At 38.0% G+C, this 23,423-nt stretch overlaps 1 protein-coding gene across 2 annotated transcripts in view; it reads left to right on the top strand.

The window, feature by feature from the left end:
• Positions 1-1,460: 1,460 nt before the first annotated feature.
• myom2b (myomesin 2b) overlaps positions 1,461-23,423 on the top strand; it is a 36,459-nt gene continuing 14,496 nt past the window's right edge. For both annotated transcript variants that reach the window (XM_053502673.1, XM_053502672.1), the window contains exons 1-22: positions 1,461-1,548; positions 2,900-3,006; positions 3,406-3,463; positions 3,712-3,866; positions 4,441-4,527; positions 5,895-5,983; positions 8,398-8,448; positions 8,707-8,871; positions 9,307-9,468; positions 9,948-10,089; positions 11,655-11,854; positions 11,953-12,006; positions 13,403-13,530; positions 13,984-14,167; positions 15,270-15,444; positions 17,079-17,200; positions 18,639-18,826; positions 18,931-19,057; positions 20,699-20,877; positions 20,991-21,105; positions 21,660-21,822; positions 21,947-22,053. In XM_053502673.1, the coding sequence (XP_053358648.1) occupies positions 2,921-3,006; positions 3,406-3,463; positions 3,712-3,866; positions 4,441-4,527; positions 5,895-5,983; positions 8,398-8,448; positions 8,707-8,871; positions 9,307-9,468; positions 9,948-10,089; positions 11,655-11,854; positions 11,953-12,006; positions 13,403-13,530; positions 13,984-14,167; positions 15,270-15,444; positions 17,079-17,200; positions 18,639-18,826; positions 18,931-19,057; positions 20,699-20,877; positions 20,991-21,105; positions 21,660-21,822; positions 21,947-22,053 (2,737 nt within the window). In that variant the 5' untranslated portion in view covers positions 1,461-1,548; positions 2,900-2,920. The remainder of the gene's footprint in view (positions 1,549-2,899; positions 3,007-3,405; positions 3,464-3,711; positions 3,867-4,440; positions 4,528-5,894; positions 5,984-8,397; positions 8,449-8,706; positions 8,872-9,306; positions 9,469-9,947; positions 10,090-11,654; positions 11,855-11,952; positions 12,007-13,402; positions 13,531-13,983; positions 14,168-15,269; positions 15,445-17,078; positions 17,201-18,638; positions 18,827-18,930; positions 19,058-20,698; positions 20,878-20,990; positions 21,106-21,659; positions 21,823-21,946; positions 22,054-23,423) is intronic.

Genomic DNA, 23,423 nt, shown 5'->3' with positions numbered 1-23,423 from the left:
GCTGCTTAGAGAAGATTCTTTGACATGTTGGCACTCCTAGAATAGTTCATAAAAAAAATAGAACAGAATTGTGTTTGCATTTACAGTCGGGTCCATAAATATTTGAACAAGAACACAATTTTAATTTTTCTTTTTTCCATTTGATTAAAAAAAAAAACTTTCCTTCTCCTGAGCATTAAGGAAAAAAAATGACAGAATTTTTTAGGGGCTAATAGTCCATAATTAGAGTAAGAGTATCTGGGGACACCTTTCACCCTTTCGTTTCCTATAAATGTCTTCGGTGGTGAACAGCTGAGTGCCGATGACCTGTTGCGTGTTTTTCACCATCCACTTCGGACCATTGTGGTGCATTTGCCCTACTAAACTGAGATGCAGTTGTTGTCCACCTGGGTCGCAGGTGGTATCTTTTAGTTTCTGTTAAAAAGTTAAGGCACAGTTTTTTTTTCCCTTTTTTAAACCAGAATGGAGGAGCTCAGGAACAAAGTGGGGTCCTCAGAGATATGAACTCAAAGGAACTTAATGCCTGACACACACTCAACAGCAGCCCCATTGCGCACATGATGACCTCAAATTCCTGTTCTTGACAGGAGAGGAATCTAATATTGTCTTCCGCTGTTGTAGCGCATTCACCTCAAGGTTTGATGTTTTGCTGCTCATCATGTTTAGAAAGAGTGTTTTTTATTAGAATCTATATCCTTCTTGAAACCACGAAACTGCTCATTTAATTTTTCAAAAAAAATTCAAACCATCCCATTTTGCACCTCCAGCTATGCCAGAGTTAAAAGCAAAGAGATTCCTATTTTCATGTGTGATGTGAACGCGACCTGGAGCTCTTCATGTGTATCTGTTTGATCTTATGCATTGTGCTGCCACCACCAATTGGGCGAGTGTTCAAGTATTCCTATTAAAGTGGCCAGTGAGTGTATACTACAGTAGCTATGTATGTGTTTCTGGGAGTGTTTCACTTCTGTGCTGTCGTCGTCATGCTGAGTGCAAACTTAATCCGCTGTTAAAAATAGACCTCTACAGTATTACAGTCTTTACAAGGCCGTCTCAGACGTCTAAGAAACCAGGGTAAGACCTCGGGAGCAAACTTGTGTTAAAGGAAACGGTTTAAAACACCCACCGTTGTAAAAATAAGCTGTTAAAAAACACTGGGTAAAAATCAGGTCGTTTATATATAATTGAATTATTTGCTTTATAAATAGTCATATTCCTTATTACATAACACACAATCCAGGCCTCCTTTATCTATCAAAGCAGATGTTTTTAATCAATAAGCAAGCAGCTGTTTGCTGGAGTCACCACATCTGTCCGAGCCATTACAATACACTGTCCTTTAAGACATAAGCATCTCCCTGTAAGAAATGATGGTGGGACTTGAGTTTTAATGCTATATATAATCTCATTGCATGTCCATAAATAGTGTACAGGGAGGTGGCGAGGTCCATGTGGGGGCATGAAGAGTTTTGTTTTCATCATCCACGGACTCCCAGGCGAGTTGAGTCTGATGTGTGTGGTTTAAGCGCTGCTCTCCACTCTGTCTGGGTAAGTGTGTAAAGTGTGCACTTCAATTAATGTTTCTACACTTAAAGTCTTTAACATGGGTTTTATTTACACTGAAAAAAAAATCGATTACTGCTCTTGTGAAATTGCATCTTGGAAATGATTTCTGTGCTTGGGTGCCTAAATGAACGTTAATGACGATGATGATCATTATTATAATGATGATGATAATCATTATTATAATGATGATGATGGTGATGAAATATGATAGCCTGATTGGACCTATTAAGCTGTTTTATATTTTTAGCTGTGCTGCTGACTGTTATTATTTATATGTGTCATGCAAAAAAAAAAAAAAAGTTGGTGCATGAGTTCTGGCAGCCCAGGAAGTGTTGCTTCTGATAGGAAATTGTGGAATTATATAATTCCTTCTCTCTTTGATATATATATAGCACCCTCTGTGTTACATGAAGTTTTAATGTCTTGAGCATGTCAGAAGCTCAAGTGTGAAGGATATGACATTTTGGGCGTGTCAAGTCAAGGATTAAAAAAATGCTGCAAATGAAGAGGCATATTTGATATTTCAGGCTCAGAGACATGCTTATAGTTTCATACTTTTTTTAACCCTAAGTTTTGGAGTTACACATGATTGTAAAAAGCTGCTACAAAATGAGTGCAAATTTTTGCAAATCTCCATACCACCTGTCTTATGAATATGCTAAATATATATATGAAGAACAATAAGATCCAATCTTAGTGACGTATTTCATGTTGCTTAAAAATTCCTTAAATGTATCCACCTAAATATTTGACCTTGAATATTATAATATCATACTAACAAAATGGTGTCTGTTGCATGTGCATGATTTTTTTTATTTGAGCAGCGAAACTCATACAGTAAACAGTAAAACAACTTCAATGAGATATTTTAAATGGATGATAAAATTTGGTAAACAAATCCAAATTAATTATGTGTATTCCTGAATCCTAATCAGGGTTGAATTATGGGATCCTATAGGGTGGCTTGATATAATGGTGGCTATAATAATAATAATAATAATAATATAAAATTTTAATGGACATGAACTGAACATGCCATAATATGTAATATATATTTAAACATTTATTTATTTATTTTGTTATATTTAATTTTTATTTATTGTTTGTTCAATGAGTACACAGATTATTGCTTGTGCATCCCATAATTTACCCCTTTCTCATCTTCCAATCCACTTTGCAGCATGTAGTATCTCACAGTCTCACTATGACATAGCACAATACCTAGCTTTGAATTCACTTAGGATTAGAATTAGAATTGCATTCATTATATGACTAAATTCCTTTATGAATGTAAAGTGTATGTGTATGTGTCATTACTGGTTTTACTTTATAGGCCCTTTTGTGGTAGTTAAACATGGCTACAGCCATCGCCAGACACAAGCAGTACACTCATGACTACCATAGTAAACATTCAAGATACGTGGTGAAGGAATACTCCAGGTAAGACGCAACGCTTAGTGGATTTTCTATCAATGTTATGACTAAAAATCTTCATCATTATCATTTCTAGTATTCTAGTATTTCAAATGCAATACTAGATCATGCAAGTGATATTTGGTATTATGGTTTAGATTTTCAGGAGATTTTACTTAGTGTATGAAAGTCAGAACCAGTTTTTGATGCTGATCTTCTAATTCAGAATAAAGCATTAACGCATCAGCAGGGAGTGAATCATTTAAATCCATTTAAAAGAAGTGTATGATAATCTTAAAAAGTATTTCTCCTTGTGTATTTATGAAATGATTGATATAAATGTTTGCATGATGATATGCATGTTTGGAAGCGTATTGACGTACATGGAAATGCCTCCTTTGTAAAGACTGTGATTGATGTTTTTAGCTCTGAAGCTGAAGAAGTGAGATATGAATACAAAACAGTGAAGAATATCCAGAATGTGGTAAGGTTCATTTACAGTTACGTGTAAATAATAAATAATAAATCTCAGAAGTGATATTCCTCATATTCCTCATTCTCATAACCATATGCTTTTTTCAATTTTACTGTATTAACTTTTATTATTTACAATCATTATTAAATAATTATATATGTTCCATCAACTCTGGCTTTAAATGATGTGTGTATACTGTCTATTTTGACATTCATGTCTTTGTGAGGTCACGTAACAGTCCTTCCTCTTTTTTACAGGTGCACAGGAAGATTCCAGACAAGTACATCCGTGAATCCTCCATGATCAGGGGCCCCAAGTTTCTGGTGCGCCTCAGGTCACACACTGTGTTTGAAAATACTCCTGTGAAGCTGTTTTGCAAAGTGGAAGGCTACCCAGCCCCAAAGGTCAAATGGTTAGTCCATGTCAAATATACAAAGGCAAACACAAGTGATTAGTCTCTGTTCAGTCCTTAGCAACTGAAGTCCAAATGGCCCACACCATCTCATTTTAAATAATCTTACTTAGTGATAGAAATATATATAATATACCAGTTTTGGCTATGTGTGTGTGTGTGGTACCTAGAAATACTAATTTCATGTGTTATGTGTGCTCAGGTGGGAGGTTAGGCACTGTAGTCCCCTTTTGACCTTATATTTGCAAAGACTAATCGCATTTCCAGACTTGTCTTATTAGTTTTGGGTTAAAATGAATGAAAATATCATCTTCGGATATAGGGATCATGGCAAGACGCCACAAATCAATCATCCGTCTCGGCCCTGTCAGTGTGACATTTATTCCCGAGTTCTCAAAACGTAAGAAGAAAAGGTGGACCTGACATGTTGATTCATAAGATGCCAGACTGAGCAAATTCAATGAGAAAGCAGTCATAATGCGTGGCTAGAGCATGCTAGGAAATATATTTAATATCAAGCTACTGTAAAGCTACTTTTTTTTTTTTTAACTGTTTTTGTTTTGAATTTTATCAGGTACAAGGATGATGTCCAGATCGACATTTCTTCCGGGAGATACTTTGTGGAAAGCAATGCAGGACTTCACTGCCTGAACATCATCAAGTAAATATGACACTGATGTTGACTTTGTCATCCACTGAATATTAAATCATCATGAAATGCTGGATCAATAATAATCGGTGTTTAAACAGGATTTCGTGATTCATTATATTGCCTTAGTTTAGACTCATCGATTAAAGAACATGTCTGAATCTTGCATTTATTTGCAAGCGAAAAAAAAGAACAGTTTTTGGTATCTTTACATTTTTTTTATGAAATGTACTGTATATAAAAACATGCATTCCTCATATAATTCCAGACCCTCAAATTAAGATTACAGGTTAAGGATCAGATCCTCACTCAATTGTTGATTTTTAGTGAATACAAGTAATTTTTTTGTTGTTGTTCGACCCCTGCTCTCCACTCAGCCGCAAAAGGAAGCTGGAGCATGTAAGCGTGTGTGTATGTGTGTGTCTACAGTATGTGTGCGAGCTTTTATCCCAATTTAGTCCAAGCCCTAACATGTCTTGAGCTCCCCTCAGCTGTTCATACCCAAGTGCTGAGCTCAGCGTCATACAATCCTTAAGGCCAGCGCCTTAAAGACTTCAGGATCACATTCTCCGCTCCTACATCCATATCACTTCAGTGTAGACCTCACTATAAAATCACTCGTTTTGGCTTTTTAGCTTTAAACTATTCTTTTTAAATGATTAGTAGACATAAAAGTAAATGCTTTGAAACAATGTGTGAAATTACAATGAAATTCAGGACGAGGTTAATGCTGTCTCAAAACCCTGCAGCTCCTGCACATTACTGTATGTGTAACATTTTGGAAATAACAGCGTTAGCGTTCCACCTTTTGTACAGAAACCTTCCCGAGAAGCGAGCGTATTTCTGCAGCAAGGGAGATGAGAGCACTTTAAAATAGCAGCATTGAGGTGAAGGTCACATTACCGTGACTCTTTCCTCTCCTGGCAGCTCGGTACATTTGCCATTTACGCCTCACTGCTGACCACGTCCTTGCCACTCAGATAATTCAGTTATTTTGCTTTTCAGTCCCGGCTGATTGTATCTAGACGACCTCGAGTACTCGAGCAGAGCGTAAAAATGTTATCTGTTCATAATCTTATGTGTAAGCAGCACTAGTGCACACGGCTTAACATGCTTACTTCCCTTATAGCACTAGATCAAAGAGAGGTTATGCATTATACACTAGGGAGAATTTTGCGCTCTGTCCAATTGTCAATTAGGAAATTACCATGCTGTATATCCGATCAAAGCAGACATTGTGCAGCGCTGGCAGGTTTATCATTTGATTAACAAGTCGAATAAGATTGAAGTTGTTATTGATTCTGTATATTGATCCGAGTTTGGGGTGATTCCTGGGAGAAGATGGAAGATGGATGAATGTGTGTGTGTGTCTTGTGCAGGTGTGGGATTGATGACACTGCCCAGTACACGGCGGTTGCTGCAAACTCTCACGGCCAGGCCTCCTCTCAGGCTGCAGTGATCGTAAAGCGTGAGTATCTCCTGAAACAAACTAGCAGTATAACACACACACACACACACACACACACACACACACACACACACACACACACACATTTACCACCTGGTTATTTTGAATCACTACAATTCTGTTGTAAATGTCTCTGGAAGTGTTGAGAATCCAGGATAACAAAATCTGCATCCAACACAACAAAAGTGTAATTAACCAAAACCAAGGTCAGAGTAAAGGCTCAGAACTTATAAATATGTAGTTCAGTGTGACCGTGCAGAGAAAGTTAGCAAGCAAGATTACCCATCAGTCATTGCACCTCGTCGGGGTGAAAAAGAGTTTCTGTCTGGCATTAGTTCATTCACTCACTCACTTATTCATTCATTCTCTATACCGCATATCCATACAGGGGTGAGAGAAGCGGTGTACACTTTGGATGGGGTGCCAGTCCCTTGCAGGGCATCACACACATACTTTGTGGAATTTGGAAATGTCAACTAGTCTTAGAACTGTGGGAGGAAACTGGATCGCTCAGTGGTGAAGGCATTGGACTACAGTTCGAAAGATCCCAGGTTCAAACCCCACAACCACCAAGTTGCCACTGTTGGGCCCTTGAGCAAGGCCCTTAACCCTCAACTGCTCAGATGTATAATGAGATAAAAATGTAAGTTGCTCTGGATAATAGCGTCTGCCAAATGCCTAAATGTAAATGAGAGAACATGCGAACTCTAGTAAATCTAAGATATATCTTTATTCGTCCCACAGTGGGGAAATTTCATGAATTAATTATTATCAAGGAAATTATAACATTAATGCTACATAATAATATTAATTTGTAAATAATATGTATTTTAATACAATAAATCATTAATAATACATACTCTTTAGTGACTTAGAAATCTGTAACTAATCAGCATTGTATAAAGTGCTTTAAAAATGACAGTGTACATCTTCGAAATTAATCAAATCACATTAATTTCAATAGAAAACTTAAGTAAGGCATTAGTTTTTGTTTCAATATTTTATTTCAATAGTGTGAAATTTCTACAGTAGCTGCAACAGGTATTTTAGGTGTTTAGGCTACCATAGAGGATGTAGGAAGTAGGGAGTACTGTTTATGTGCTCTGTGGACGGGAACTAAGCCAATTTTTATGTGAACCGTGGGCACCAACCAGAAAATTACAAAAAAAAAATCTAGGAGTAGTAAAGAAGAATAGTTCTTGGTGTCCAGAGTTGGGGGACCTGTTGCTGGCAGCGAGATGTAACGTCTTGGCTGTTTTAATAGAATATAAATAAAATTCCTAGCTGAAAACAGAATGTGGAGATTCCACGCAGCGTCGAAGATTCAAGATTCAAGATTTAAATAACTTTATTAATCCCAGAGGGAAATTGCTTTACTGATAAGTAGCACAAGGCAAGATTGAGACAGATCAGGGCAAGGTCAGATACCTTCAAAAGGAAGAGACATTCCACTAACTTACTTCTAACAGGAATGCAGACAACTGTAAGGCCTTACACCAGAGTTTAACTCCATATACACATTATATAGGAGTTCCACCCTAAATAGGAAATACCAAAGAAGAAATGGGTTTAATGTTTGTGTGAGAGCACCCTCTGGTGGTCTGGAGTGGGAAGAGCTGGGCTAGATGACGCAGACCGCGTGTTAGCCTTTAATAAACGGCAAAAGTAGAAACTGGTTTTTTTTTTTTTTTTTTGCTAGCTTACAGAAGAGAACTCCCCTGTACAGGCAAATTGTTTTACTTTAAGAAAGTCTGTATGACAGCTGAGAGGTTAAAGCATTGGACTTCGGTTCAGAAGGTCCCAGGTTCAAATTCCACGACCACTAAGTTGGGCCCTTGAGAAAGGCCCTTAACCCCCAACTGCTCAGATGTACTGTATAATGACATAAACATTTTAGTCAGTCTGGATGAGGGTGTCTGCCAAATGCTGTAAATGTTAACAACTGAGCTACTCCTGCCTTAATAATCCACCATAACGCTAACACCACTAATTGAATAACACTGGTTATCTATATACCAGAGAACTGGTGACAGGATCATGGCCACCCAAGGCCCATGTGAACCAAAGGCCGGCCCACCCAGCCTGATCCCACAGAAAAGCCAATGTAGTAATGATGATAAAAAGACACCAAAACACCCATGCATGGGGTTTAGCAGGCAAAGAGTTCAAGGTTGTTGATCCAGCCTCCAAATTCCCCAGATCCCTAGTAGTTCTGCTGCTAACCACCCCTAGTGCCGGACATCACAGTACACCCCCAGAAGTCTTGTGGAGTCAGGCACTGAGGGGCGAGAGCTGACCCGACGGCACACAGGAAACCAACAACATATTGAGCTTAATGTTTTGGGTTCTAATGTTATGGCTGATCGCTGTATTTTTTCAATAACTGGAAAATCTTCATTTTGCATTTTGTATAGGGATCAAAGATGAGGAGAAATTCTGCCCTTTTTCTTGGATGCCTTATGAATGTAAGTCTTGAAAAAAACATTTTTTAGTAAACATTTTATGAAATTTATATGAACAGCATGCTCTGTTGTGTGGTTCCTTACATAATGTTGAGCCCTGATGTTTTTTATATTTATTTTGTACACAAATATTATGATATGAATATAATGAGATCATCTTTTTATATTATATTACTACCTAATGCCTGAAATAAAATTAAAGTAAAGAATTTTACTACCTAATACCCGAAATAAAATAGGCTTTTTATTGTTTTCTTTTAGATGCAATTATACCCGAGATTAAATACACAAAAATCAACATTGAGTTTCTGGAGACGTTCGATGTGAAGTTTGGGAAAGAGGAAGACTGCGTGACTCTGTCCTGTAAGATGACTATAAGCCCCAATCTTGCCAATCTGCAGCCTGAAGCCCAGTGGTACAGAGATGGTACGAAACATCAAACTTTGTTTACACACATTGTAGTAATGAAAAAAATAATTCAGCATCTAAAATGCACACATCTTTCAGGGAGTCTCACTGTAGTTACTACTGATTCAACTTTAAAGGGGTTAAAGGTATAATTGCGCTATCTGAAAACCAAGGCATGCATTCATACAGTGACAACCTGGGAGCTTTTTTCAACTAGTTTATTCGTTTATATATTTTTTTCATGATAGTGCCACATCTGTGACCCAGACCCTGAACTATTTCTCCATTTTGTGCCTCACAGTATCACCTCCTCACCTGCTGTTCCCAAAAACATGATTCAATTACTTCTTTGTTGCACATCGCAGACATTTTAAAAAGGAAAGCTTGTTTTTTATTTATATCGAGAAAAAAAAGGAAATGCCATGCTGAGCTGCGTCTCTTAAAACTTTCCAGAGCACCTTCTGAAGGAGTCGAAGTGGGTGAAAATGGAGTCTGGGGGAGGTGTCGCTAAGCTCACACTGACTCACCTCGCCAAGGATGATGAGGGTCTTTATACCCTGCGTATGGTGACCAAAGGAGGAGATGCAGTGCACAAGGCTTACGTCTATGTGGAAGGTGAAAAACTCAGTTCTTAATAAAGGGGACAACGAATTCTTGCTATACTTTGTCCACATGTTAGATGCAAGAAATTCCATGAAGCAAAGATATTTTTGAATGGAATGAAATGAAACATGTTTAAATAGTGACTATGGTGAACAGAAAACAATAAAATAGGCCATAAAACATGCAGTCAATCCATAACTTGCTTTTGAGTTAATAACTGCATACATTGTCTGAAGTATGTGGTTTCTGTCATGTAGCTATGGTTATACCATCAGAGTAGTAGCGGTTATATTACATTTTTAAAAATGTTTTTTTCTAATTAATCAGTAATGTATACTATACTGAGCTTTTTGCATATTTGAATATTCATATACATACACAGGAGTGACTTTAATAATTCAATAATATTTCTATTTTGTCTGCTCTATTAATGTTCTATTAATAGGAGTAGGTATTCTTAAGTATTTCACAGAGTCTGACTTCTTTTACAGATGGTCCCCCTCCTGTTCCTCAGGCCCCTGGAGCCCCCATGGACATTAAGATCCATGATGCAAACAGGGATTATGTCATTGTGTCCTGGAAGCCACCCAACACCACGACCGAGGGCCCTATCATTGGATACTTTGTCGATAGGTGACTGAGCAGGCTGACCTGTCTGATTTCTCTTGTGACTAACTAGCCTAACTGATTCCTGTGATTATTAGCTTGTTTACACATAGAAAATTGAATGAGGTGCTCATTAGGGAATTCCCTAATGTTTGGCCATTTTAATGATTCCTAAAAAGCTAAATTTCTTTTTAATGCAACTTTAACACTTAACTGTCTTTGATGCACCAATACCAAAATGTATGTCATATTTATATATATATATTAAATACATTATTTAGCATTCAGTATTTGCGATATGTGGTATCCCAGATCTTTTTAATAATATTTGATATTTTCTAAAATATAAAACCTTCTGTGCACTCATATGTTCTTTTTGTCTTTGTACTTTAAGTAAAAAAATGCAAGAACTCTACAAAAAACAAAAAAAAATTTTCTGGAATGTCTATCCAGCTGAGTTACTGATAAACAGTATTTTCTAGTTTTTTAAAAACAACTGAAGGTTGATAACATGAATGTGCAATAGTGACAGGATTTGACATTAATTAAATGTACGATGAGCAGCATTGTTAGAGTCTTTCATTACTTCAGGAGTTTAGCTAGGTAACTGCTAACATTAATAATGGGTGTAATGCAATGCAAGTTGTGCAATTAAATATGGTCATACTGCTAGCAAACAGAATATATATGTTTCCTGGGAGTAAAAAACATTATAATTACAAAAAAGTGACATTGACAAAAAAGTGACATGGTTAACGGCATGAAATACGAATCAAGTAGCTGGCTACGCAGATCGCTTCTAATCTTAGCTTCTCTCCTAAGAAACCACTGCCCAGGGACCAAGAAGGCAGAAGTAGTTGCCCAGCAAACTGTCAATCACTTTGGTGCGCTAACCAACCTGCACTTTCATTATGACCTGCCAGTCATTTCTGTAACCATGGACTGCTTGGACAGGTGGAATTGTTTTGTTCCTGTCCTTCCCACATGGGGTGTAGCTCAGTCGTGACATGGCATGAGTGACAGCTTAAACATTTAAGTTTAGATTAGAAAATCAAAAATGCACTCTTGTGTGATTGTCAGCCGAAAAATAACAAGTCTGTATTAAAAATGTAGTGTGTAAAAGTAGAGGCTTTTAAAAAAAAAAAAAATCTAAATTGAAGTAAAAATATCACATAATGAAAATAATGAAAAAATAGTAACGGAGTAGTTGTACATTATTACTTCCCCCCTCTGAATCTGGATGATATAAAACACCACGTATTGGAAATCAAAGGAAAGGATCAGGCTATAACCTGATGTCTACAAACATTTAAAGACTTTTCTTTATTATGACAGTTTGTTTGGCTAGAAATCTTCTTTTCACACAATACATTTGATCACTTAAAACATAACATCCTTTAGGATTTTTTTCCCCAAGATAGTAGGAAAAGTGTTTAGGTCCATTATGAGTAAGTGTCTTAAGCACACATTTTAATAATAGCCTGTAATTTCCACTCCCTTTTTTAAATTGTACGCCAAGATAATGAAGGCTTTTAGAAAAATAATTCCTTGCCCTTGTCTGTTTTGTTGTTTCTCTATGAACTTCATGACAGATGTGAGGTCGGAACAGAGGACTGGATACAGTGTAATGACTCTCCCATTAAGATCTGTAAATACCCAGTGTCCGGCCTGTTCGAGGGTCACTCCTATTACTTCCGCGTGCGTGCTGTTAACGCACGTGGCATCAGCAGACCTTCGAGAATGTCTGAAGCCATCGCTGCAGTGGATCCTACCGAGTTTGAAAGACTTCATGGTGAAAATCAGTCAAATCCCCATGTACATGCTCATTAATACCATTCAGCTTTGTATGTGTCAGGTTTTGGATTTACCCTTTTTTTTTTTTTTTTACAGTTGAAAGACTTGGTGGAAAACTTGATGTGGTTGCCTATCTTGATGACCTTGAAGGTAGTGTGGTTTCATTCATTTTTTTCTGTTCAATTTTTGGATATATTGCACTACACTTACTGGCCTCTTTATTAGGAATGCCTGTACTTTTGCTTAGTTATGATCTTATCATATGGCAGCAGGGCAACGCTTATAAATCATACAGTTTAAGGCCTTCAGTTAAGGTTTACAGAATTGGGGCAGTGGTAACTCAAATGCTTAAAACCCTGAATACTGAGCAGAAGGTCGGGAGTTCGAGCACTGCCAAGCTGCCACTGTTAAGCCAGTGCAAGACCCTTATCTCTGTCTGATCCATGTGTAATGTATCCTGGAGGACCCTGCACCCTGACCCCAGCTCAATCCTAATCTTAATGAGAAGACCATTCTCTTAGTGACTTTTCAAAATGGTTACACCTTATAAACATCCTGTTGCTGAGAGTGATCAGATCAGATGAGAATGATCAGACTGGTTGGAGCTAATAGGTTAGTTATGGTAACCCAAAAAGACACTCTCTTTGCAGCAATGATGCGTAGAAAAATCATCTCAGAATACACGACGTCATGAGTCTTGGAAGGGTCACAACAGCAGAAGGTGACATTCCTGTTAGCCAAGAACAGAACTTTCGGGTTACAATAGATTTAGACTCACTGATATTTTTCCGATCATGCATGAATGAGCAGCTGTAAAGGTGTTTCTAAAAAAGTGATCAGTCAATCACATTTTGGCCAAGAATCATTTTTGCTTTGATTTATAATAGGGAAGATAATAACTGTTCACTAAAGTACTAATAACTCAATAGCATTTAAATTATAAGGACATAATATTAATATGTAGTTGATGTAATATGTAACCAGTAGTTTTAAACTGGTTCAAATAAAGGGGAAAAAATGTAACAAAATTTTTAATTTTGTTTGTTTTGCTTTCCTTTGATCAGCTCTCCTTGTATTATTTCTTGTACATACAATTCAACCTTGGTCCTTCACCTTTGTTTTGTTTTCACCATTCCACTCATAGTTTTATCTTTTTCCAACAAAAAAACTCCAGTAATTATCTAGCCCGTAATTGGCTCACATTCGAAAGGTGCTGATTAGTTTTTGATGAGAATTCCATCAGGACACGAGTGTCTGACCATCTGTGGTGCCTTTTCAGACTGGAATGAACACATCAAATAATCTGTTAAGCATGTGTGTTTGTGTGGGTGTTTACCTCAATATTACAGATGATGCACTCCTTTTAATGGTTGCTGTCGCATCTTTTTAAAGCAGAACTGATGACATTGAGATGTTGTTTTTTTTGTGTTATTTTTTTTTTCACGAGAAGTGTTTATGCATGCGAGTCTGTATCTGGAAAAGGACTGAATGTGAATCACGCTGCTTGATGCATCCGGTAATTCTGTTTGATGTGATTCGGCTGTAGCTGAGGGAACAGCTCCTGGAGCTCCATCCAATGTCTACGCCTCTGAGACAGACCGAACATATGTTGTGCTCAGCTGGACCCCCCCGGTGTACAACGACAGGGCCCCCATGTGGTACTACATTGAGAAGGTTAGTACACCTCAGCATCTGAAAGGAATCCTGGTTGATGCTCATCTAATCCATATCATTTTCACACTTTAATTTACAATTAACCATCAGTTTATCCACGTAAATTATGCGGCCTAGTTCAGTGTAAGCATTTCACGATTGCTCGCTGGCATTGCTGTGTGAAGTAATGGAGTGCTTTTTGATGGATTGGTTTAATCTCTGGATTGAAGCCGTTCCTGGCAAAGAGTGATAAAAACACAGACTCGATTTTAATCTCACTCTCTACGCCACAAAGCTCACTACACATTCCTCCCCATCAAATCACCTTCAGTGCTGATGTTAACGCTTTAAAGAAAGCTGTAATTAAGCATCCGTTTAAATCTGTAAATTGAAAGACTGAAATTACTGTAAGAGTTTCTTGATTGTCAGCTGACACGGCTGGCTGTAGTAATGGAGTGCTTTTCAACGGCTTAGACTCAGGTTGGCAGTAACTCCTGGCAGAGGGTGAACACTCAAGTGCCAGTGCGTTCGCCGCGCTACGCCGTCTTCAATCTGGCTGAAGGGAAGGAGTACCTGTTCCGCGTACTCTCAGCCAACATGTATGGCATCGGCGAGCCCTCCAAGCCCACCGTACCCATCCAAACTCAAATACTTCGTGGTAAGAACTTGAACTTAATGCCTTAAGGCATTTCATTTACCTATCCACAGAAACATATTTGGTTTACTGTAATTATTATTATTATTATTATTATTATTATTATTATTGTTATTATTATTTAAATGAATATGAAACTGTTTTAACTTTACAAATAAAAAAATCTTTAGGTATTTCTATTACAAATAGTTTTTTGTCTTTAATATCTTTCATATCTTGTTATAACCGTTTAAACTATCATTTTGACTGTGATTACAATTTAAATTGAAATATTTAACTATTAAATGTACAAACATATTTGTCAATTCTAACAGAAAATAGTGGCGCAGGTGATCTCATTATATGATGCAAGGCAATATTTATTGATTACCTCCAAAGTAAAGAAATAATAAATAAATTATTAACCAACTCTACATAAATTCCTTGCTATGTGTATATTACCTGTAATAAACTGCGATTAAATAATTGCAGAGGTCCGTATTGTGATTTAGATTTAAAAATTAGATTAATTGTGCAGCATTAGACTTTTCGTCTATTTTTTGTCTTCATATTTCAGATAAAATTCATTGGATCTTAGAAAATACATTTATTTGCGATGTAATTAAGTGTAAAATATTGGTCTAAAATCAATGGTGTAGCCAAGAATGAATTTCCAGGAAACATACTAAATAAAAACACCACATGACTTGCAAAAGTTTTGGTTATGCCAATATGGTCATGTATTAATGGCAAAAATGTGTTATTTAATCTTGCTATGTTAAATAATGTGACTGTAAAATACCTTTCTAGTATTTCCACTGAATTGATTCAAATAAAATGCTATAACATGCAAAACATCATTATTTAACATGCATAGAATCAGATATCATATATGTATATGCCAACCACTAACAAATAAACATTAAGGAGTAACCTAAATCCCCCCCAAAACTACGTCTCTGCTTGAAGTGTTAGCCAAAAAGGAGGTTGATTCAAGGCTAGATCAGGAAAAAGTAATTAAATTGCCAATGGGGCTATAAGCCGTAACAAATGCATGCTCTGAAAGTCATCTGGAAGTTTAATCAGCAGTGGATGATCATCGTAATGAGTTTTTCTGTTTCTCCAGGTGTTCCTTCAGCCCCTGGTCAGGTTGTGGCCACAAGAGAAACCGATACATCTGTTCTGATCCAGTGGGCCCCTCCGAAAGAGCCCAATAACCTTATTGGCTATTATATTGACTTGTGTGTTAAAGGATCAAAGGACTGGATTTCTGCCAACCACAAACCGCACAAGAAGACAGAGTATGTCCTTAGATCTATACAGCAGATTGCATATTGCTTGAGCTTTTTTCATTTATTTTCTTGTGTAAATGTAATGCAATGTGTGTGCGCCTGTGAATACAATTGCATTTGCTGTACCTCACATGGAAATATGTAGGAGAAACAATCCCAACTTGACAGGATTTATTGTGTGATAAGTTTGTGGCGCTTTTATGAGCAGGTTTTAGTTCAATATACAGTACTGTTTAAAAGTCTTAGGCAGCCTGTGTTTTTACTATAGTGTGTTTTTAATGACTTCATTATTGAGTTATTAAAACTAAATTTTAACTAGGGTTTGGCTCCTAATTTAGCCAATTCCCAAGTGTCTCTCTATAAGGGCACATTCCCATTAAGGTTACATCCACCAACCAGGGAGTATGAGGACTATCACATGCTTCCTTGGAGACATTTGAACCCAGGCAACTGCATCTTTTCAAACTGCTGCTCATGCAACATTGGGTACTGTGTAACACACTCTGAGGAAAGCGCTATCCGCCCCTTCCGCATGCTTGAGTTCATAGACACCCACGATTGACCAGTGTCGCTATGATCGATGTAAGAGTTTGGGTATGCCACCACTCTCGGCCCTGAGAAAGCTCTACAGATGGCTGTAGCATTCAAACTTTAGTATTCAAGTACAGAATTAAATATTACAGACACATATTTTTATGCCAGAAAAGAAATTATGTAATACTATATATTATAGAATATACAGCATATTATGTAAGAGACTATGTCTTAGATGAAAAAATTAAATCTGAGTTTTGCATGCAGAAAAAGTCCTCAGAAGAGCTCTGGCTTGTTTTGCAGGTTGCTCAGTAAAACATAGTACTGCACAAAGCTCATAGGCACATGCACATAAATGCTGTAGAGCAAAGATGCCTTCAGAAAGGTTTCCAAGATGGTGCAGGTGAGATCGTCATGCCTGCTCTGACGTAGCATTTCACTGCATATCATATTGTGTATGGTTGTGTATGTGACAAATAAAATAATAATTAAAAAAAATATTAAATTATTAAAAATAATAATTGAAATGATAAAATGAAATGTTTCTAAATTCAAAATAATACCATAAAGAGCAACAACTAGTAATTAATGAGACAGAGGCCATATTTAATGTAATAACCTTTAAGTCTCATGTACAGTTTGTGCAGTTTTATAAGGAATATTTTAAAGTGACCCTTTACATAATATGACACATTCTTTTCAGGAATACAATAGTTTTTCTATAACATTATTTTAAGTTTAATTCTGCAGTTTCAATTTTGTGCTGGATTGTCAATATTTGAAAATCAGGTTTTTGTACCAACTCAATAATGAAGTCATAAAATAATTATGATAAAAACAGTATAATAATAATAATAAGTTACAAAGTCAATACTAAAAAAGCACAGGTTGTGTAAGACATTTATACCGTACTGACTTGTTTTTGGTGTTGCAATGAACTAAGTCAATCAAAAATATATGATTCTGGAGAAATGTAGTGATAAAGTGTATGGAAGTTTAGCAAGCAGAAAGTTTAAAGTTGTTTTCAAGCCCAACTCGAAAAGTGTTTGGTGAAGGGAGGATGCAATTTTGCTTGGATTTAAACCTAAGCAGTGCGGCTTGTGTTTCAGGTTTGTTGTTCATGGCCTTAAAACAGGTGAGACGTATGTGTTCCGAGTGCAGGCCATCAACGAGCTGGGTCTTAGTGAGGAGTCGCAGGAATCAGCGCCTCTGTCTGTCAAAGCCGCTCTCAGTACGTATGAGCCCAGTACTCTCTGTCAATTCAGGACACAAACTACATTTCACCTGTTAGTTTCTTATAAAAATATCGTTCCTTGTCAGTACAATGTTTTACAGATCTAAAAGCTAGGGGAAATACTATTTGTAGGTACACAGCATCATGTCAAACTACTAATAACAAAGTGTATGCGCAGCAGAGTCCATGCAGAAAAAGGTAGAATTAAATGTGCCCACTTTGCTACTGACAGGAAGTGACTAAAAAGCATAACGATAAGCATAAAAAAAAGAAGAAAAAAAACAAAAGGAAGTGTTTTCTTTGTAGTGGAGAGTTAACACTGAAATTGCACATATTGAAATTCAGACCTCAGATGTTACAACAGGCTTAAGCGCTAGTCAGACAGCAGTGTCTGAAATTCACGCTTTGAGTGCTCGGCCAACGCAGCTTTATGTACGATCCGTAACCTAGAACCGTAACACACTGAGCTACCGAGCTTCCCGTACTTAACAACTAACAAAACAATCTACTTCTGGACCCTACCCTGATTAGTTCCAGACTTTAAGGAAAGTGATCTTGCTTAAATGTGGTTGTTGAGATGTTATTAAAATACCTTGTAACTGTTACTTAAGAAGCAATAGGTGTTATAAATTCAACGCAGGTTCACAAAAAAAGAAAGAAAAAAACAACACCATTTACTCCATGTAAATATTCATGTTACTCTTTATATGACAGCAACTAGCATCCACTGGGCAGGCCTGCAACACTTGCTTTAAGATTTAAAGAAGGATATATACAGCATATACTATTCTAAAAAGACAGCTATAGTCTTTTGACAGAAGGTTTCTATTCCAGCCATAAAATTTTAACTGCGCTTCATGTTTTCCAGAGCAACTGTGTGCGAAATGCAACGACCGACAGCAGACGTCCGTTTTGTTTTGACAAAAGTCTTTAAGAATTCAAAGCTGGTGTTAATCTAGTCTCATACATAAATGACACGGTGGAACACTCTGGCCTAGTCAGTGTTCTTCAAGTCTTATAAAAATTTCAGACCAAATATACTGAACAATCAGTATTTTTGCCAACACAATCATAAATATACACGACATCCACCATAATGCTGATGCAAATAAAATTGCTTCATAAATCAGTGCTTGGCTTTAGCGCTGCAGGAGCTACTGACAATGGCTTCTTCGTATCTTAGCATAGAAAACTTTCCGAATGTTGATTTAAACAACCGCATTCAGGTCAGACTCGTATTCATAATTGGTAACAAAAAAAAAGAGTCGTAATGCATCGCATCCGCCATAAATCATTCCCACATTATAAGTCACGGCAGACAATAAATGGCCACGAATTGACTTTATTAAAAGCCAGAGATAGCCAGAGTACAGTGCGCTGCTGTGGACATTGAGTAATAGGCACGTAAAGTACGAGTCATCCATCTTGTCTGCAGAGCTCCCTTCGGCTCCCTATGACATCGCACTCCTCCACTGCGATGGCCAAACCATGGTGCTCAACTGGAAGCGTCCTGTCCGCAGCGGGGGTTCTCCGGTCACCGACTATTACATAGACAAGTTCAACGTAGCCAAGAAAGCATGGCACGAGGTCAACGTACCGCCCATTAAGGAGAGGCTATACAAGGTTTCTACAAATTTACCTGCCTAATTTACCTGCCTACACAGTTTATGTTAGATGAAAAGAGTTTAAAGTGGAATTAAATATTTTCCATGTCTTCATGTTCGCAGGTTTCAAACCTGACCCCTGGTGCAGTGTATCAGTTCAGGGCATATGCTGGCAATTTAGTCGGCTTGGGTAATCCATCTGCCGCGAGCCCTCTATTCCGCTGTGAGGCGTGGAACATGCCTGAGCCAGGTAACACCACACAGATACTGCACATTATATACTTTACTTGATGAAAAGCCATAATGCTATGGAAATGAATTAGATTATTCTTGTTCTGTAATGTTCTACCAAGCCAAATAGTTTGAGTTCAAAAATACTGTACACTTCTTTAGCTTTTTATTGGATAATACAAATACAATCTGCATAAGTCTTTTGTCCTCACATGAAGTCTTCATAGTTGGAAAAGAATCTTGACAAGATGTTAATAAAAAGATTGGATTATGCATTCTTTTTAACACAATCACAAATTATACTACATACACTGAAGCTTAATTGTGAATGGTTATTTGGTGTTTACTTCATGTGTGAAATTAATTCCTCATGCACCCAGCACCATGCTTTAAAATCCTTAAATATGCCTGTGCAATCATGGAAGAAAAAGTTTATAGATGTGATAACGTTGCTGAGCCTAAACCTGACTAACTGGTCCAACCCCAGATCATAACACTGCTTCCAGAGGCATTGTACAGTGGGCACTGTCCATCCATGTGCTTCGCTTCTTACCCTGGTGCATCCATCAATTAGAAATAGGGTCAAAACCTGTACTTGAGTGAAAGTAGAGATTCCCTGCGGCAAATATTACTTAAGTAAAAGTACAAGTCCTCCATTTATGTGTGTACCTGAATAAAAGGACAGAAGTAACCACCTTCAAATTTACTGAAGCATCAAAATACAGGCTTGTTTTAGCTCACAGTAGCCTTTTCCATAGTAAAGAAAAATCTCTCTCTCTCTCTCTCTCTCTCTCTCTCTGCAGCCAGGTCCATTCTGATTTCAATCACCTGTTGTCTCATTTAATGTGTCCAAGAAGAAAAAAAAACAAAAAAAAGTGTCACCTAATAAAACTACTCAAGTACAGATATATGTAGTATGTATAGTAAGAAAGTTAATGCACTCAGTTACTTCTCACCTCTGTGCTTAGTTCACTGAAAAAGTTCAGAGCTGTGCTTGGATTTGGAGTGTGTCCAAAACTGAAAGCCCCCCCGCTTTTTATTATGTAAATCACCATACGATTATGCACTGGAGATATGCTTAAACACTGAAAAAGATAGTGTTTGATTGTCAATTGACATAAAAGTACAGTAGATCTGACCAAGAGTCCCCATTCACAACTCTTGTCTCAACCAGATGTCATGTGAACCGTACTGGCAATCTGTCTCAAATGAAAACAAATAAATGAAAGTGCTCCTATTCACAATGCATATTCCTACTCATTACCTGCCTGAGGTGGATGCATTTTCCTGTTGTTGCTGTGTTCACGGCCCATAACAATGCACCTGCGTTCATGGAGAGTGGAGTGGTGCAAGACGAGAAGGGGTGTGATATTGGTTGGACTGGATATTGCAGCACATCTAACACACGTTTGGACAATGTAAAGAAGAAGGATAATGTGTATATATAACAAGCTTCCTTTGCTTTAGCCACTTGCCATGAGCTGTAGTAATGCGCTTGAATTATGTTCATAACAATATGACCAGTCGTATGTAAGTTTTCTCATTAAAAGTTTGTATTAATTGTTGGAAAAATTTCATTCTTTCCAACAATTGGCGTTATAATGGATTCGGCGTCTATTATTGGCCAAATAATTCATTCTTGACTAAAATTTCTGCCCAGGTCCAGCCTATGACCTGAGCACCACTGAGATCCGGGATGACTCTCTGGTGGTGGAGTGGAAGACTCCTGTGTATAATGGCGGCAGCGACATCTCCGGGTACTATGTGGACATGTGCAAGACAGGTACTGATACCTGGACCACTGTTAACACCAGTGCTGTGAGCTCCCGCTTTCTAAAGGTAATATATTTGGTGATGTCTATGTAAAAGCAAACATGTACATCGGTTGTACCGGGCTGTTAGTCTCACACTTAGACTTAAAAAAATAATATAACGTAATGTGTGATACTTAGGTAAAGAACTTGGAAACAGGATCATCCTACATATTCCGTGTACGTGCTGAGAACGCCCATGGCGTTGGAAATGCTTCAGTATCTTCTGACCCAGCGTGTGCCAAGGCACTTCCAGGTAACACATACAACACATGAGCGCACAGAAGATATATGCAACCTACACACCCACTACTAGCATGCACTGCCAACCATCTCAGCTATATCAGGAATCAGGCTGAAGAAGCAGGAACAAGGTAAACAGCTTGCAGTGTAAGAGGTCATGTTAAAGAAAGGGAGAGAAATGGAAAGAGAGAGGGGGACCGCATTCTGAAGTGGTGCGGGAGGCAGATGTCTGCCCGGCTGCAGATAAGAAAAAAAGCCGACGAGATGATTCATCTTGAATTGCTTTAAAACGTTCCCTTCGCGGGAAAAGTAGGCACTTGCTTCCACCAGCAGAGTGCACTGTGGACTAGTGTGTGTGTTTTCGTTTGTGTGTGTGTGTGTGTGTGTGAAACTGTGAGAATAGGACACCGCAGGACAATGAAGGACAGATGCGTTGGAAGCGAACGTGCCCCATAATCTCACCATACCCAAACCATAAATCCAACATGTCTCTCCCATATCCCTTACACAGTTCTGAATTAGGCTGATTTATGTGTCTACACTTGGTTTCATGTGTTCTTTCGAAAGGTGCTCAGGAAATCAAGTGCGGAGTCGACACCAAGACTGGAGATATTTATCTGTCTTTCGAGAGCTGTCAGATTACGGAGAAATCCCAGTTTGTGTGGAAGAAGTCCTATGAAGAAATCACAGATTTCTCCAAAGGAATTGCAATTAACACAGCAGGCAGTTGGTAAGTAGTATACTGTATGTATGGCTATCTGATATCAATGCATCAGAATAATAAAACACTTAGTACTTATTTTAAGCCTTATTTAAACCCTGACCTGGTGTGTTGTTGTTTTTTTTCCTTAAAGCTCAACTCTGTTTTTCAAGAACCCGGACATAGAGGACGTAGGCACTTACTCTGTTTCTGTCACCAACACTGATGGAGCTTCAGCCAGTTACGCAATCTCATCAGAAGGTGAGAGGTGATAATTATGTAGGATTATGTTAGGGGTGTTCAAGTCAAACCAGGACTTTTGATTGTGCAGAAGAACAGTAAATAGTTATAAGAGTAAAAACTATCTTTATTTCTCTATATAATTCCTTTACTACATTGGACATTGGTGGCTCAGTGGTAGATTTCTTGCCTGCCATGCGGAAGGCCCAAGTTTAATTCCCTCCCAAAGCTCAAACCCCAGCCACCGGTTGCAGTGCCAAGCCCAAGCCCAGATAAAATGGGAGTGTTGCATCAGGAAGGGCAAACGGCATAAAACCTGTGCCAAGTTATGCTCGGATTAGATGGTCTGCTGTGGTGACCACTCGATGGGAGCAGCTAAAAATCCAATAACAACATAATCCCTAATACACTAATGCACTTATCCCTGCGTTTCACTAGTGCTTGGATACCATCGAGGTAGAACGTTTTCTCAGTACCCGGCAGCCATGATCAGACTGCCTGCTTTATGTCTGAAACTCTTTAATTGCCCAAAGATGTGGAAATGGCTTGAAGCAAGGTCAGGACTGTATAGGTGATGTGGGAATAACTCCCAGACGAGTTCCTGTAATGTGCAAGAGGTGCTGGTGAACAGTTCCCAGAGACAGATGCATCTCTTCTGCATATTAGTGACTGTTTATGCGAACAATGCGAAAGTTTTTTCTGCGGCTCTTTACCGTACTACGGTTGAAGTGTTCTGTAAATGTCCATCAGTTTTACGCCAATTCATGAGAAGGTCTCGGTTTATAGTTCATTTAATTCTAATAGATTTTTTACTGATACTCTCAAATCACAAGCTCAAAAGTTCAGCCACAAATTATTATCTGATTGGCCAAAGACGTCACAAATCCTTACATTTCATTTCCCAGGGCTTCAGCCATCTGATTTTTCTGTTGTTGTTGCTTTATTGGGGACTGCAGAACACAAAAACATTTAGATGCAAAAGATTATTCACCGTCTTTCAGTATAGAATAAACAGTACTTCAGCAAAGCCAATGTAATAGACTGTAATCCTTATGTACTGCCCCGTGAACTGCAGGTTCCACTTAAACCGGCAGAAAAAGCCGGAAGGAAAATGTAAACACATCTTAACATTCGTGGAATTTATCTATATCTCAGCATCCCAAAGTAATCATGCAGATAACAGGTCAAGAGTGTCAGTTAATGCTCAGATCCAACAAGAGAATGAGAAAAATACATCCAGTGGGCTACAGTTCTGCAGATAGAAATGCCTTGCTGATGTGAGGAGAATGTCCAGACAGGATATGGGTAACTCACATAACCACTCTGTACGCCCATGGTGAGTGGAAAAGCATCTCAGAACACATGCCAACCCTTGAGGTGGATGTGCTACA

This window comes from Clarias gariepinus, chromosome 8 (assembly GCF_024256425.1).
Source record: "Clarias gariepinus isolate MV-2021 ecotype Netherlands chromosome 8, CGAR_prim_01v2, whole genome shotgun sequence".
Lineage (NCBI taxonomy): Eukaryota > Metazoa > Chordata > Actinopteri > Siluriformes > Clariidae > Clarias > Clarias gariepinus.
The sequence above is the reverse complement of the archived record's forward strand: the minus strand, read 5'-3'. Positions and strand labels throughout refer to the sequence as shown.